Genomic DNA, 17,219 nt, shown 5'->3' with positions numbered 1-17,219 from the left:
TGTTCTGTTCTTGTTTTCTCTTTATTTACACTTTGATAACACTGTAATTTATTGTTTTCAAAAGTCTTGTTTTGTTTTCACTGTTCCAATGTTTATATGTACCGTTCTAGTTATCGCTGTTGTTCTGCTATTTTTTGTTTTAGTTCTACATGTTTTTTTTTTTATTTATTCTGTTCTCTGTGTCAGTCATTTTCCCTCTTTCATCGTTTTCATCCAATTTACGATTTTTGTTTCCTTTCGAAGTTTTGTGATATGAGTTTGCAGTCTGATTTCCCATCAAGGTTTTGTTGGCCAATTTTTGTTTCTATTTTTAGATCTATAGACATACCCTTTTCAGACTGATATGCGAATAGGTATGTTGCGCGCACACACACAAACATTCAGCAATAACGCGCCGGTTATTTGCCCTTGTCGTAGTTTCTGATTTGCCCGACAGGTGTTTTGCATTCTCTATCCACTTCCGTTATCTATCTTTCCTCTTTCGTCTGAATCGTCGATGTAGACAGACACACTTTCCGTTCGCCCCGACAGGTGATACCTTCGTTTTAAGATAAAACAAAGGTATATTCCTTCTCAAGGTAAGAAGACACATGTCTACAACTACATTAACGAACTTGTGTGAACATTAGATACACACACGTATTCACAATGAACGTATCGAAATTTTTCCTGTTCATACATATACATACAACAAAGGTTACAAGTGAAAAAGCATGTACTTCTGCGTGTGTACACCCACGCACACACGTGTGCACACAAAACACACTCTCTTATTGTTTTTACCGTGTTCATTGAATAAAATATATTCTTAGTATATATTGCAACTCTGCTTTAACGTCCCCACTTTTGATGCCTCTCCTTTGAATGTACTTCCCTTAATGTTGTCGTTCTCTTTTAGCCGGAGTTGTACGAACACGTATATCTGTCGTATACAAGATTGGTAACGAATATCTCTCTCCTCAACATGCTTACCGAACTTCCACAAACCGACTAACTGCCTACGCTAGAGATGATGCTTACTGATGCTGTTCCTGCATGTATTAAGTTGCTTAGGTCTGTGATAGTATCTGCTAAGATGTGTTTGTTTACGTTTTCTGTTTCTAATCTTAATTTCATTCCAATCTTCGTTCAGTGCAGTACAGTTGTAAAAGTCTACACGTTAACAGTGCGTCATGCCTGCTATTTGATAATGTGGTTTAGATGATGCATGTCTCTTCGATAAATTTTCACTGGGAAACAAATGAGTTAACTTGCCTTCCGTTCCAATATAATTAATATTAGTATCATTTATGACAACAAAATTTGCTGATAAATCGGCATTAGAAAATCTATTAATCGACTGATTATCAAATGCCGATTAATCGGTAATCGGTCACTTTGATAATCGGTACATCCCTAGTTTGTTTACTTTTTCTGTTCCTAATTTTTCATTCCAATCTTCGTTCCTCAGAGATAAGGAGTTTTGTTTTATCTTGGTTCGGAAATATTTTTGATGTTTTACATTTCTCTTGGTTCTTCTTTAATTATTTCTGTGACTTTGTAACCTTCTGTCGCCTCAGTTTCAGTGTTTACGTTTTTTGCCAGTGTACTTCCCGTGCGTTTTTTGTTTTTTGATCTGTTACAACATTTATCTTTTGTTCAATTCCCATTAATTCCAGCTTTAAAAACGACCCTATCTTGAGGAACTGTCTTCTCTGATCTGCTATCCTTTGTTCCGTTGCATAGTTGTCAATAGACACGTCTCATAGACTTTTCATTCGTCCCTGAAAACATATTTCCTTTTGACTTGCTTTTGTAACATCGTCGTTTTCCAGGGAGAATAACTTGGTTTGTTTGAGTCGTGGTGAAATTTTTGGAACAGTTGTTATATGTCCTGACACGTCAACCAGCTCCCTGGGTATTAAACACGGATAGGCACATCCCCTTTAGATAAAGGTGTTAATATACCGTCTGCTACGTCTGCTTGACAGAGCTTCTTCTTCTTCTTTTTCTTCTTCTTCTTCTTCTTCTTCTTCTTCTTCTTCTTCTTCTTATTATTATTATTATTATTATTATTATTATTATTATTATTATTATATAGAAGTAAATAAATGTATTATTTTGCCAATCAATTTGCATATGCGTTCGTGGTGTGTACAAGATCACATATATAAATTCGATGGTGACGCTGAAAAAAAAATGTCACTCTTTCTCTAAATGCTCATAGGGACATTAAGAACTGTTAGAGAGTAGTTGAATTAAGATAGAATGATAGGAGGCGAGAGAAAATTCACATATAACTCAAGAGAGAGAGAGAGATGAGCGATTAAAACATAAATTTTTCAAGAATTACTCAATCCCAGAATTAAGGTATATTTTAGCAGGTATTTAGTGATTTAGTGTTATTATGATGTGTAGTGTAACGTTGTACACCATGTTTTTTTTTAACACTATTGTTACATTTTAACAAACCCAACACGTTGTAGACTCTGTCGTAAGGAAACAGAAGAAAGGAAAAACCTCGACTCGCTTTCTTTTTTAACGAAAGCATTTATCTGGTATTTCCAACAACATATTTTTTCTAAATATTTGAACAGTCCATTTTTCCTTCTCCGGCCGTGTGTGACTTTTCGTCTCAAACACTATTGCTTCTCCAAACACCTGTATTTTTTTATTTTTTATCTCTGCTGTGACGTCACTTTCTGCAGCCGGCTTGGGCAAACCCAGCGTCAGCAATTCTGTAGGAAAAAAGTTGATTTGTATTTTTTTTTTTATTATTGCATTTTTACCCCAAACAAAGGCACGATGCCACTTTGATGTAGGCAGCTACTATCTTGGACATAATTCTGTCTATTTACATTACACTTGAACTTCTGCATGTCAGTACAGTCCGGAAAGCAGGAACCCAGAAGGGAATTCCAAGGTCTAGTAGTCCTAGGAAAAAAACTATTAGAGTAGAAGGTTTCTGGCATCTAGGGACCTCTACAGTGAAGCAGTGGGATTTTGCTGTTGTCTGGTTAGTCAGGAGTATTCACATCCAGGAGGCACAAATGCTACGAGTGTGTCAGAGCACATTCCATTTGTATTTGTTAAACAAGCACCGAATTGCAAGACTGTAGTGATGGGACAGAGTTTGGAGCTCGGTTGATAGTGAGGGACCTATTAAATTGGAGACTTTTTTGGGACCCTGTCTAATAGGGAGAGACATGTGTTGCATGGAGAGAAGTGTTATCAGAATGATATGATGCATTTGTAATGTGAGTCTTAAAGACAAATTTAGATCTGATGACTTCAGAGAGAAGATTAAATCTGGAGAATATAGGAAGCTGTGTGCAAATGACTTTGATGCTATGGTCATGCTGAAAGAATGGATGAAAGTTCTTGGGTTAGTAGATGCAGAACAGTTGAGGTAGCAGGGTCAGTTCACAGGAGAAGGCCAGGGGAAAAATGGGAAGAAGTGATAAGGATGAACTTAAAAAAGATTGATGAATAAAGACCTGGCCAGAGATAAGTTAGTTTGGAAGCATGTAAAATAGACGTTGAATTGATGATGATGATGATGATGATGATGATAAACAGTTTTATCTATTTATTTTTTTTAAATACACAAAGTACAAATGATAACGAGAGCAAATGTACTCTTCAGTCGAACTCCCCAATTTATTTCCAATTCATATCAATAAGAATTAAAGAAAAACATACAAAATACAAAAAATTCAAGCAGATACAAGCTACAATAGTAACATAACAACAAATAGTAATCAATATATACTACAGCATGTGGAAATTGTGCGTTCCTCACCAAATACAAAAATACACATTAAACAGACAGATGCATATACATACATACATACATACATACATACATACATGATGATTCCTGCATCTTTCCAGATGATCGCCGTCACATTGAGTTCTCCCAATCTTGTCCATGCTATCTCAGATGACTCTGCACTCTCACCGCAAATTTGCACATCTTGAAGCAGATGTGACATACAAATTGAGCAATTTCCATCGAGTTGACTTCCTCTGGAGGTTGAAGGGTATTCCTATGAACAATCACACGTCTTCTCAAACCAGCAGTAGACTTGCAAACTTTGCTGCATGTTAAACAAATCGTTTGGTTCAGACTAATAGGTGCAAAGTTGACCTAAACAGGAGTTTTGTGCGACTTAAAGTGGTTGACGTAGCCATACATACTTACATACATGATGCAACGTCTTGTCAGACGAGTGCCACATACATACATACATACATACATACATACATACATACATACATACATACATACATACATACATACATACATACATACATACATACATACATACATAGTTAAGGTAACAGGTTCATTCCACAAAGGAATGTCAAGAGAAACATGGGAAGAAATGATTAAAATGTACTTGAAAGAAAGAGGGATAAATAAAAATGTGTCCAGAGATAGGTTAGTTTGTAAGTCAATTCCTTAAGGTCATCCAATGCAAGCCAGCATGTAAAACAGGCTTTAAACTATGACGATGGTGATGGTGATGGTGATGGTGATGTTTAACGTGGTAGTTCATTGTGCACAATTGTCTTGCAAAGAAACAAAGGAAAAAAGATATTTGACTCACCTTGTTTTAACGTTTAAATAAAAGGTATTTATTCATGGTACTTTCAAAACAAGACCTGTATCTTGGTTTTACAAGTCTCTTCATTCCCTATGTGGTTAACAAAACTCTGCTATGTCGAACACATGCTTTTTCTCTTCCCATGTTGACATGTCTGCTCAAGTCAAGTTACGGCCACATGGGTTATTTTTTAATCTTTATTTTTCTTTCCACTGCTATGTCTACAGCTCATCCCACAACACACGATAGTCAGACCATTTTTTTTTTGTTCAAAGTTTGGATTGCATCTTGTTTTAAAAGTTCCTCTCATACTCACACGTGCTTCCAAGTTGCTCTCACTGCCCACGTGGATCCATATTTTTCTCCCCACTTTTCTTTTTCTTCTCCTCCTCTGCTGTTACGTCACCTCGCACACTGACTTGGTCATTTGCATATGTGCTGTGCTGCTGTTACATACGTGTAGCGGCTCTGTTATAGACGATGATGATGATGCTGATATTGATGCTGACTAACAAAGTAAACTTTATCGCATACAACAGACTTTTTTTAAAAACTTTACTCATGACGATTGTGGTATCTTTTTTTTTTATTTCAGAAATTGTAATGACAGCAAGTCGCAGAGATGACTGCGCAATGATTCGGCTGGAACGCAAATGCCATAGTGAAATTGATTTTAGCCAGGTGCATTTCATAGGGGGAGGTCCCTATAAAGGAATTATGGTCAACAAAACTGCATCAAGTAAGTATTTCTATGTACTTTTTGTTGAAACTGCTGTTCATGGTTATTAGTGCTTTAATTGCATTCAGCATTCCAAGATTTCTTTCATCCATATTTGGAGTGTATAATTGTTTATCGCTACATTTTGTTTTTAAGATTAAGAAATAAAAAAATCTTTTATAGAAAAATAATTTCTTAAAGACAGAACATTGAGAATACGAGCTATATAGTGATGTACTCGTACAAAGGCGTCGAGATTGTGGCCATTCAATCATATCCAAACTATCTCCCTTTCTCATAATATTTCTCAGTACTAGAGTTTTTATAGCATACAATCAAGGAGTTGGTATCACCAGTGCTCTGCCCGTCACTGGGCTATAACCCTACTTCCTTGGGGTATATTTAGTTCTCTCCCACTGCAAGAACTGTGACACCAGGGTCAGAAAGTAGGATTGAGAAGTCAGCCCCTCCTGAAGAGGGACATTCTGACCTGAAAAAATGCCTGGGCAGCCCGATCGACATTCCTGGCAAGGGCGCCTCAGGCGATTAGCAATAAACTAACCTCTTCTCAAAGAGAGAAGGCAAAACCTGGGAGAGTGGACCTCCTAGAACTGCACAGGAACAGCATTACACCGCAATCAACAGGGACCAGATCATTACAGAAATGGTCTGATCATTGTTGATTTAAGGGGCCAAGGATAAAATCCCTTCCCTAGGACTATCCCTGGTTGCTAACCATGATGATAATGAGAGCCTTACCCTGCACCATGAACAGGGTAGGTGATGATGGCTAAGTGGCTAACAACATGGGTTGATTCCTGGACAGGGTTCAAAAGAGAGACACCAACCTGTTGGTCCTGAACTGTCATCTAAGCTTCAACCTTTGTACCACCGACGAAATGTTGCATCCCTCTGCCTGTTTTACAAGTATTTTAATGGAGGATGCTCCGACGAACTACAAGCCCTTGTACCTCCTCAACATAAATACCACTGTCAAACCCGACAAGCAGCAAAGTCTCACCCCTACACAGTAAAGATCCTAAATGTAAGAAAGCCTACTGCTCTAATAGTTTCTTCTCCAGAACTTAGATTCTGGAATTCCTTTCCAGGTTTCTTCTTCCGCAATTGTACTGATATGCAGAAGTTCAAGGGTAATGTAAACAAACATCTTGCTGCTCAACTCCCTACATAGTATCCTTGCAACTTATGTCCCTGATAGTCAAAGTGGCACTGAGCCTTGTTCGAAGTGAAAATGTAATAATAAAAAAAAAACCCTGGGTGTGTGAAATCTGAATTCAGTTCGTTCCATAGAAACACTTTCACTTAGGGATGTTGGCAACCTCCATGTGGTCCTTTTCATAAGTACTCAATAGCTTTCTAGAAAAAATTCTAACTAGAAAGATATCGGGGAAACGAAAGCCAACAATAATCATCTGATTCAGTTGAAATTAATAAATGATACACACACACACACACACACACACACACACACACACACACATCATCGACCGTACAATGTTACAAATGTTATCCGTTTCATGATGCTCATCTTTCAACTGAAATGAAACTTCATCAATCATCCGAAGGGCCCACAACTCCAAAAGTTATTACTGTCACTGGATATAAAAATAAATCCATAGTCGAGTCTCAATACTCGTTCAAAAAAAAAAAACAAAAAAAAAACAAAAAACAAAAATTAAACAAAATACTGGTGCACATTTTCGCACATATAACGGAGGGACGGTTAGAATCTTAAAAAGATCTCTCGGTTGGAGTGTCTAAAATAGCAGGTGTATGTTTGGCATCTGGTAGGATGCCCCATCCCTGGCTTAAACAAAATGATAAGAAAAATGAAAAAATAGAGAGAAGCGTTTATTGGATGTGTTTCTATCAGTATTTTGTTTAATTTTCGATTTTTGGACGATTATCGGGGTTCCACTATGGCTCTAATGAGACCACCATTTTGTTTTTGTTTTAACTCAACATGCTTTACACTACCTTTATTTTAAGTAAAAACAAACAAAAAAAACGCTTTAAAATAAGTCAAAGTTAAAACACAAAAATCTTATCCAGGTAGATAGAACAGTAATTTATCTTGCCTTTGGTAACATTCTTTTATTGTGTATTTATTTGTTTTACTTTTTCTTTTTCCTTTGTTGGATATTCTGGAAAAAGGATATTTATTTCATAATCTCTACGTCTCTGTACCGCTACACACTCGCTAACGCACGGGACCCACACATTGTATGCAGTCTACGTCACAAGGAATATAAGACAAGCAATAACTCGAGTCCTTCTGTTTTTTTAACAACATTTATTTCCGAATAAACCGTGATCATGCTTCTTCTCTCTGACCTCTATTCTCTCGAACGTCATCCACGTCTCTAACATGCTCTCTCTCTCTTCTTTTTATAGTCTTTTTCTTTTTCCTTACCGTGACGTCATTTCGCACACGGCTCGGTATTTGCACATAGCTGCCATACGTGCGTCCGTGCTCTGTTACACCTTGAGCGACAGGCAGCTGTTAAATTACACAGAAAGAGAGAGTGGGAGATGGAAGCAGTGGGAGAGGCAGAAGAGAATGAAGGGCGGAGTTGAAATGAAAATGCTATACGCCCGTTTTTTTTAGAACTCTTTTATTTTGTTATCCCTGTACCTCGGACAACAACGAATAACCCCACTAGTTCCTAAGCATTCTTAATAAAAAAAAAACATTTATTAGCTATTCAAAGAAAAAGAAAAAATGCTTTAATGACAGTCTATCGTATGACCATTTTTATGAACACCATTCCTTTAAAGGTTACTTTTTATAAATTAGCACAAATTTTGCATTTCCGTTGTGGCGGTGTAGAAGAATTGATCAGGAGGGAATTCAGAAAGTCTGTAAATTCCGTTTGATCGCCTGGGTGGATCACTCTAAGTTTTAAAGCCTGCACACTACAACAAAGTGGTGATCCTTTGTACAGTCAAGAAAACCCTTCTACAAGTCAAAAATCAAGAATTTCGACCTAGTTGAAACATGGAAGGAGGAATGGAAAAACACCACTCCCAAAGAAGGGGGACATCATTGAAGACCCAACTTTACGCATCCCAGGCTTTGATACAAATAGTAGGGAGCAGTGGCAAACCAGATCAGAACAAGACACTGCATGACTGCAGTAAACAAACACAAGTGGAGACAAATAGACTCCCCAATCTGCTCAAAGTACAAGGAAGACCACCCCGAAGATACAAACCACCTGATTCTACACTGTTCACTGTCCGGTCATCTGACTGGAAGGAGGCTATGGGACGGCTCAACTGTCTGAAGACAATTTCGCAGACTAGCTAAAAAAGATTGCGGTATAGAGGTCTAACCCAGACGATACTACTACTACTACTACTACTACTACTAGCACAAATTAAAGAAAGAAAGAAAGAAAAAACTTTGCATCTATTTTGTTTACATTGTTACTTGGCAATATGAAACGCATTCGAAACATTGTTTGTTCTATTAATAATGGTGACGATAATTGAAGAACAAGTGCGCGACCTGAATAATTAGCATTTTAGCAACGTCCGACGTCTGGTTAGAAGCGAACATTAATCGAACACAGGGTGCACACATTGCAATTTATTTGTTAAGGAGTGTTGCAGACAAAAGTAGAAAAAGGTGACTAGTATTTAAAAATAATTAGACTAGCAATATTTGTAGAGCACAGTAAACGTTTTAACGATAACTTGTTTTCTTTTTCTTACTTTTTTTTAATCGTCTTATTTGATGAAGTTTTAGATACAATTTATTATATACTAGAACACGTACCCGGCACTACCTGGTATTAAACGTAACGTAAAATTCCTAAAAAAAAAAAAAGGCCCTGTCGGTGGGGCATTAGAATACGCCGACTGCCCCCCTTCAGAGGGTAAAAGTCCCTCAATGGGGGTCCTGGATATGACCTTAAGTTATATCCAGTGGTGAAGCCCCAGCTTGTGGGCTTTGGGGAGTGTGGAGCCACCCTTTAATTACCATTGCTCCCAGGTCCACTCTGACCCGGAGTGGTAGTACCTGTTAGGGTCCCAACTATGGGTTAAATAGAAACCGACGTGAAAAAAAACAGATATATTCTATTAACAAAATTTTTCTTCAAAATCTTTGGATTCGGCATTAAATAACCCGAAAAGGGTTGATATGCCGTAAAACAAAAACAACCAACCAACCAACCTAAAAAACAAAGAAAAAAAAAATGAAGTAAAAAAAAAATGGAAAGAAACTGAGACATGTGCATGCGAGTTGTATGTTTTTTTTAATAGTTCACTTCTTGTAAGTAAAAAAAAAATACTTGTGCTGAGATCGAAATAAAAACCTTAAGACAGTGAAGCAAGTACGATAACCATTAGACCAGCTTGATACGACCGTTAAAATGTGTTTTCAAACCTACTTATTCTTAACATAAGGTGAACGATTAACGCACACACAGTCGTGAAACAGTTGACAAACAGATGAAAATCCGATGACCCCCTCCCAAGTACTAATTTTTCAATTTTGACCCGATAGCAGCCCTTTTTTCCAGATGAAAGCCAATTGAGTTTTCCATATGTCTGAATACCCTATATACCAAATTTCAAGTCTGTAGATCAAAAAATCATAGAGTATATAGGTTGAGAAGTATCCTCACCCCCCCACACACATTCTCACTTTTTATAGATATATAGACTACCTGGTCGTCCAGCATTGTCCAGTTGTAAAATACGCTTAAATATGATATTTTCATTTATGCAGATTTCGTATTTATTATGATATTGTACTTAATATGTAGTAGCAATTTCAAAAGTAATAAAAAAATAGGACTTAAGCGTCATCAGTTAAAATTGAAACCAAGACATATAGTGCTCCAGCTTTAGTTGTTACCGTTGGAGCTACCATCAGATGGACAAGAAATAGTTAAAATTAACCGACTAACGCATAAATGTATATATTGGCACACGTTTAGTCGAATTACACCTGCTAAGTTCCAAGATTTTCCTATTTTGGCTCCTTAGCAGCTATTTTCACTGGCTAAAAGCCCCCAAAAGAAGGGTTCACAATAAATGAAATCATTTCACTTACCTTTCACCTTGCGTCTTGGATGAGATGCACTTTGAAAAAATGAAGACAAACAAGTAGACAAACACATTGATATGGTTGGCTTTATATATATATATATATATATATATATATATATAATTTATATATATAATTTATATATATATATGATTTATATATATATATAATTTATATATATATTTATATAATTTATATATATATAATTTATATATATATACTTTATATATATATATTTATATATATATTTATATAATTTATATATATATAATTTATATATATATAATTTATAAATATATATATAATTTATATATATATATAATTTATAAATATATATATATAATATATATATATATAATTTATAAATATATAATTTATATATATATATATATATATAATTTATAAATATATATATATAATTTATAAATAAATATATATATAATTTATATATATATATATATATATATATATATATATATATATATATATAAACATAGGCGGCAAAAAGAAAGTCCGCACTTATAATTTTCTTGAAAATTGCAAATTTAAGCTAAATTTAATGTAACTGTTTAAACAAACTATACCTCATTTGATTCTATAATGTTACCTATATATATATATATATATATATATATATATATATATATATATAGCTTAGAGCGTTAGAGGAAAAGAACAAGCTCAATTCTATGAAAGGAGACTTATCTGGACATTATAAAGCTCAACAAGTATCAACGGAGCTTATATATGAAGACAATAGGAGTTTGAAATGAAGACACAGAACTATATATTGGTTGATATAGATTGGTTCATTTATTCAATAAGGGAATACAATCGATTAGTTGGGGGATAGAAAGGGACTCTTTATGCCAAGGCATTTCGAAGCCTAATGCTTCTCATCATAAGAGTAGAGAAGATGCTAGGTAACATAGTGGGGATGCGGCGTCTAGCGTTGGATTCATTAGGGACGAAATAGATCAAACAAATTAAAATTATAAATGATGTTGGGGCGGGGGGTAGAATTCTAAATAAAGGAAGAGCGTATTATATATAGTGTAGTGTAGAAAGGTGTATAGAGTCTTTATCATATTCTTAAGTGTATTTAGTATATGATTTAGGGTTAAAGTTGGTACTTAACTGGATGTGTGGTGGTTCTAATTTAACGGCGTGTAAGGTGTCTATTATCTATGGAGGGGCATTTTTTAACATATGCAAGCGATATGACATCACTATGAAATAGTGTATACTTTTGGGAGGGATATTATGGTGTTGATTTAAGGCGAAAGGGGTGGGTCTGAGTGGGTAGTTATAAGGCTATAATACTGGATTTTCAAAGTATACTATATGCTAGGTAATATTTCTATGTTTTCTTTTTTATAAGGAAAAGGTAGAGAGATAGGGTGACAAATTCTTTGGGGATGTCTAACAGGACAAAAACAGAATTTTGGATATGGATGATTGGCGTGGTGGAGTAATAGAGGGAATTTTACTATTAACTATAACAATATTAATAATAACAACAGTAATAACGACGGTGGTAATGACAATAAAAATGATGATGATAGTAGCGATAATAATAGCGATGACGACGATAATAAAATAACAATAATAATGTTAACAAAAATAATAGTATTTATAATAATAATAATAATAATGGTAATAATAATAATAATAATAATAATAATAATAATAATAATAGTGATAATAATAATAATGGTAATAATAACTAGAATTTGAGTGAAATTAAGGGGTACAGATAAAGGCAAGATCCAAGACCCATGAAATATATTTAAGGGATAGAGGGTGAAGGGTAAAGTAAAAAGAACAAAAAAAGAAAGGAGAGGCGAAAAAAAATTCTCTCTCTCTCTCTCTCTCTCTCTCTCTCTCTCTCTCTCTCTCTCTCTCTCTCTCTATATATATATATATATATATATATATATATATATATATATATATATAAAATAAGATAAAAGAACAAAAATTATGAAAATAAAAAGTTCTTAGTTTCGTTAAAAAAGGGGCAGTGTTGGATACTTAAATGAGGTATAAGGGATTAGAGTAGTGCATATGCACACATACATATACCCACCAACTTATACACATATATATATATGCATACACATATACATATACATATATATATATATATATATATATATATATGCATACATACACATATACATATATACATATATATATATATATATATATATGCATACATGATGATGATTGCAACGTCTTGTCGGACGAGTGCCACTCCCTCAGACATTTAAAATCCATGAGCCCAAATGTCTGAGGGAGTATCTATACAAATATGATGTTACAGAGTCTTAGCTTTGTACGACAGCTAAGTCTCTCTCTCGGTTCAAAATGTTGAGATCCAGCAACAAGCAAGAGCAAGATAGCCAGCAACAAATTAAACTGCAGACCAGCTTAATGCGGGTACTGGTCTTCCGCTTTATTGTTTTTTAAATCAGAGATTTGCTTCTCCTAGAAAGGTTGCCTTCACCACGGCTTACGGGAGCCCTCTCTACTCCAATTCACATATACACACACACAAATATACACGGTGCTAGTTGGCCGTTGACCCAGAAAAAGAGTTCATTCGCCCTTTGGATACATACGCATGTATATACACTCACGTATACACACATACAATGGGGTTTGCCGGTAGAAACAAGGAGTTCGGAAAGTAGTATCCTGGGGTTTTTAACTATTTCTTTACAGGAGAGGATCTGTAATAGTCCACAATAAAGTCACGAGAATACCCGATCGGTAAGACCAGCTTTCTATGTTATAAATGAGCAAGACATAAAACAACAGAGTACATACGAGCTCGTTTCTAAACGAGGAAAAAGTAATTTCTTTTGTATCCTTGAATTGTTTTTTATTCTTAGAGATATGTTGAGGGCAGATTTACCTCTAATCCGTTTGAATATCCGTTCTGTCTTGTAGATTTTTCTTTTTATATACTTCAGTTGGTATTCATTAATTGTGCTGGTACGATAAGTTTTTTATTCCTCGTTTGTGTATGAAATGGTAGAATTCAGGTTTGGTTCAAAAACTGTGACGTCATTCTCTGGAAGTAGTCACGAGCAAAACAGACTAGCAAAAAGCATTGTTTAGCAAACTACTATATCTGCTGAAGAAAACTTGAATAACAAGGAATACTACATGATCTTTCAAGATTTTAAAACCAATAAAGGCATATTCAATATTAAAAAACTCCAAATAAATCCAGCACTAGCACCCTATTACTATGTATGTGTGTGTGTTCGCGCGTGTGTGGACATTTACATGACTTGTGTACGTTGTGCCTGAATCAGAAACTAGAAATTCTAAAATTTAAAGATTGGTATTAATATTTAAATTGCCATATAGACAGTTCTTTTTAAATAATAGACTTCCTATGCATTTTCACACATGCGCACGACCGGTGCATACACTGTATAGCACTTTAAAACCTTAACCTCGAAATCCGTCTGAGAATGTGTCAAGTATTAACACCAGCATGGTATGAAAGAGAAAAAGAATCCTTTACGATTTGAGTTCAAAAGAATTTAATTTCACTGAACAATTATGTTTATTAAAAAAAAACTCTTTAAATTCGTATATACATACATACATATATATATATATATATATATATATATATATATATATATATATATATATGTATGTAAATCACTGTGTGTGTGTGTGTGTGTGAGTTCCTTCCTCATAATTTTTTCGAAAGACTGTATTCGTATAGGAAATAAATACAGAAATGATATAAACATTTATGTATTTTTCGTATTAATTTTTTATCCACACACACACACACACACACACACACACACACACACACACACACACACACACACACACACACAGTGATTTATATATATATAGATTTTTTTATTCTGCCCGGATAGATCTGAGTGGGATTACAAATTGCATGCTTATGATGATTTAACTTATGCATTCAAGACCTGGATGATTCATCTCTTTGTTGCAGATATGGACGGTGTTAGACTTTAAAAAAAGTAATCCTTGCACTAGGCTTTATCAGACGAAAGAAACTAGTCAGGTCTGTAGCTGACTTAGCTCTCCTCTCGTCTGAAGAGGGCTGGCACTGTTAAAATAAATTATAATGAGATTGGACTAAGTTTCTGATGGATTTTTTTCTGTTTACCTTTACGTATGCCCTGCTTCGCACAGTAGAATTTTACTAAAGCAACTAGCTGATCTTTTTGGAACACGAACACGAACACACACACACACACACACACACACACACACACACACACACACACACACACACACACACACACACACACACACACACACACACACACACACACCACACACACACACACAACCCACACACACACACGCACACACACACAGACACACACACAGACACACACACACAGACACACACACAGACACAGACACACACACACACAGACACACAGACACACACAAACACACAAACACACACACACACACACACACAGACACATACACACACACACACAGACACACACACACAGACACACAGACACAGACACACACACACAGACACACACACACACACACACACACACACACACACACACACACACACACACACACACACACACACACACACACACACACACACACACATACACACACACACAGCATTGCATAAGAATAAAATACAATGAAATGTAACGGTACCATTTAAGATATTTTATTTTAGATATTTAACTTTCCTTGCTGGTGTTGAATCTCATGCTTGACATGAGGCATTGTGAGCTAAGCAATTGATTGACCAGACAAACCTGTGCAGGTGTTTTGTTTAAACTCAGCTCAACCAAGCATATTGATTTTCTGAACATGTTGCATTGACTTATTTGAAAAGTTTGTTTCATTAAAGGTAAGGGCTGTACATTTAATTATTCATGGAAGAGAGAGTGAGAAAAAAAAAAGAGAAAGGGAAAGTGCCAAAATTACCCTTTAGCCACCTCCTTCCCCCTCTCAAAACATCATTACATCTAATGGAACAAAAATTAATAAATAAAAGTTACTAATCATACTTATCGATTACCTATATAAAGTTAAAGGTTAATGGATTTTTGCAGTGTTCGGTGGGTAGCTAGAAAGTTTTACACAATATGTGTTTCAACTAATCTCCATGGAAATAAAAGGAGTTATAGGCAAGACCTTCTCAGTTGCCTTGTTCTGTTAATAATGTGGAACCATGAATTAACTTTGCTTTACAAGCGTCTCTCCATTGCTAATTTTTGAACTGAACTTGAAAGCTATATTTAATTTCAGAAGAGTTTCCGGTGGGTAGCTAATCTGTATAGGTACGGGAGATGAAAAAAAGTGTTTGCCGAGTAGCTAATCTATATAAGTCCTGGATATGAAAAAGAGTGTTCGGTGAGTAGCTAATCTGTATAAGTCCTGGATATGAAAAAGAGTGTTCGGTGGGTAGCTAATCTGTATTAGTCTTGGAGATAGAAAAGAGTTTTCGGTGGATAGCTAATCTGTATAAGTCCTAGAGATGAAAAAGAGTGAGCAGTGTGTAGCTAATCTGTATAAGTACAGGAGATGAAAAAAAAAGTTCAGTAGGTAGCTAATCTGTATAATCTGTGTTCAGCGGGTAGCTAATCTGTATACGTCAAGGATATTAAAAAGAATGTTCGGTAGGTAGCTAATCTGTATAAGTCTTGGAGATGAAAAAAAGTGCTCGATGGGTAGCTAACCTGTATAATTCTTGGAGATAGAAAAGAGATTTTGGTGGGTAGCTAATCTGTATAAGTCCTGGAGATGAAAAAGAGTGTTTGGTGGGTAGCTAATCTATATAAGTCTTGGAGATAAAAAGTACTTTCTGGTGGTTAGTTAACCTGTATAATTCTTGGAGATAGAAAAGAGATTTCGGTGGATAGCTGATCTGTATAAGTCCTGGATATGAAAAAGAGTGTTCGGTTGGTAGCTAGTCTGTATAAGTCCTGGAGATGAAGAAGAGTGTTTGGTGGGTAGCTAATCTGTATAAGTCCTAGAGATGAAAAAGAGTGCGCGGTGGGTAACATCTGTATAAGTCCTGGAGATGAAAAAGAGTTTTTGGCGGGTAGCTAATCTGTATAAGTCTTAGAGATGAAAAAGAGTGCTCGGTGGATAGCTAATCTGTATAAGTCCTGGAGATGAAAAAGAGGTTTCAGTTGGTAGCTAATCTGTATAAGTCTTGGAGATGAAAAAGAGTTTCTGATGGGGAAATGATCTGTATAAGTCTTGAACTTTAAAAGTTCATAAACAAAGAGTGAACATCTTTCTCATGTGGGCACGAAAAATTATGTGCAGAAATTCTAAAAGATCTAATATTTTTTAATGGAGCGATTCCGGTTTTTGATTCGTTGCTTGCTTAACATGGCTCTATTTGATTGGTCAGTTCCTATCACTAGTGTCTATAAGTAGAACCTCCCAATTTTCTTTAATCCTTCTCTTATATAAAAAATATTTCAACAGCATATACCATGCACTGGATAAGTCAAGGAAAGCTAGGGCGGCAATCTTCTATATATCTAAAGTTTCGACAGTGAGGGTTGAAGACATGCGTTGCATGGAGAGAAATGATATGAGAATGATATGATGGATGTGTAAAGTAAGTTTTAAAAACAGGCTTGGTTCTGGTGACTTCAGAGGAAGACTAAATCTGGACAGTATTGGGAGATGTGTGTAGAATAGGAAACTTTGCTGGTATGATCCTCTGGAAACAATGGTTGAGAGTTCTTGAGTTAGTAGAGCGCTAGTCCACCACTTCATAGATACTAAATTTCTTTTCCGACTCACAGTATGGATTTAG

General features: G+C 35.5%; 1 protein-coding gene across 4 annotated transcripts in view; it reads left to right on the top strand.

Moving 5' to 3' along the window:
• Positions 1-17,219, top strand: part of LOC145242593 (uncharacterized) — a 237,560-nt gene that overhangs the window by 53,386 nt on the left and 166,955 nt on the right. For all 4 annotated transcript variants that reach the window (XM_080105699.1, XM_080105701.1, XM_080105700.1 and 1 more), the window contains exon 2: positions 5,185-5,328. In XM_080105699.1, the coding sequence (XP_079961825.1) occupies positions 5,185-5,328 (144 nt within the window). The remainder of the gene's footprint in view (positions 1-5,184; positions 5,329-17,219) is intronic.

This window comes from Euprymna scolopes, chromosome 21, assembly GCF_053919585.1.
Source record: "Euprymna scolopes isolate OS-2025 chromosome 21, ASM5391958v1, whole genome shotgun sequence".
NCBI lineage: Eukaryota > Metazoa > Mollusca > Cephalopoda > Sepiida > Sepiolidae > Euprymna > Euprymna scolopes.
The sequence above is the reverse complement of the archived record's forward strand: the minus strand, read 5'-3'. Positions and strand labels throughout refer to the sequence as shown.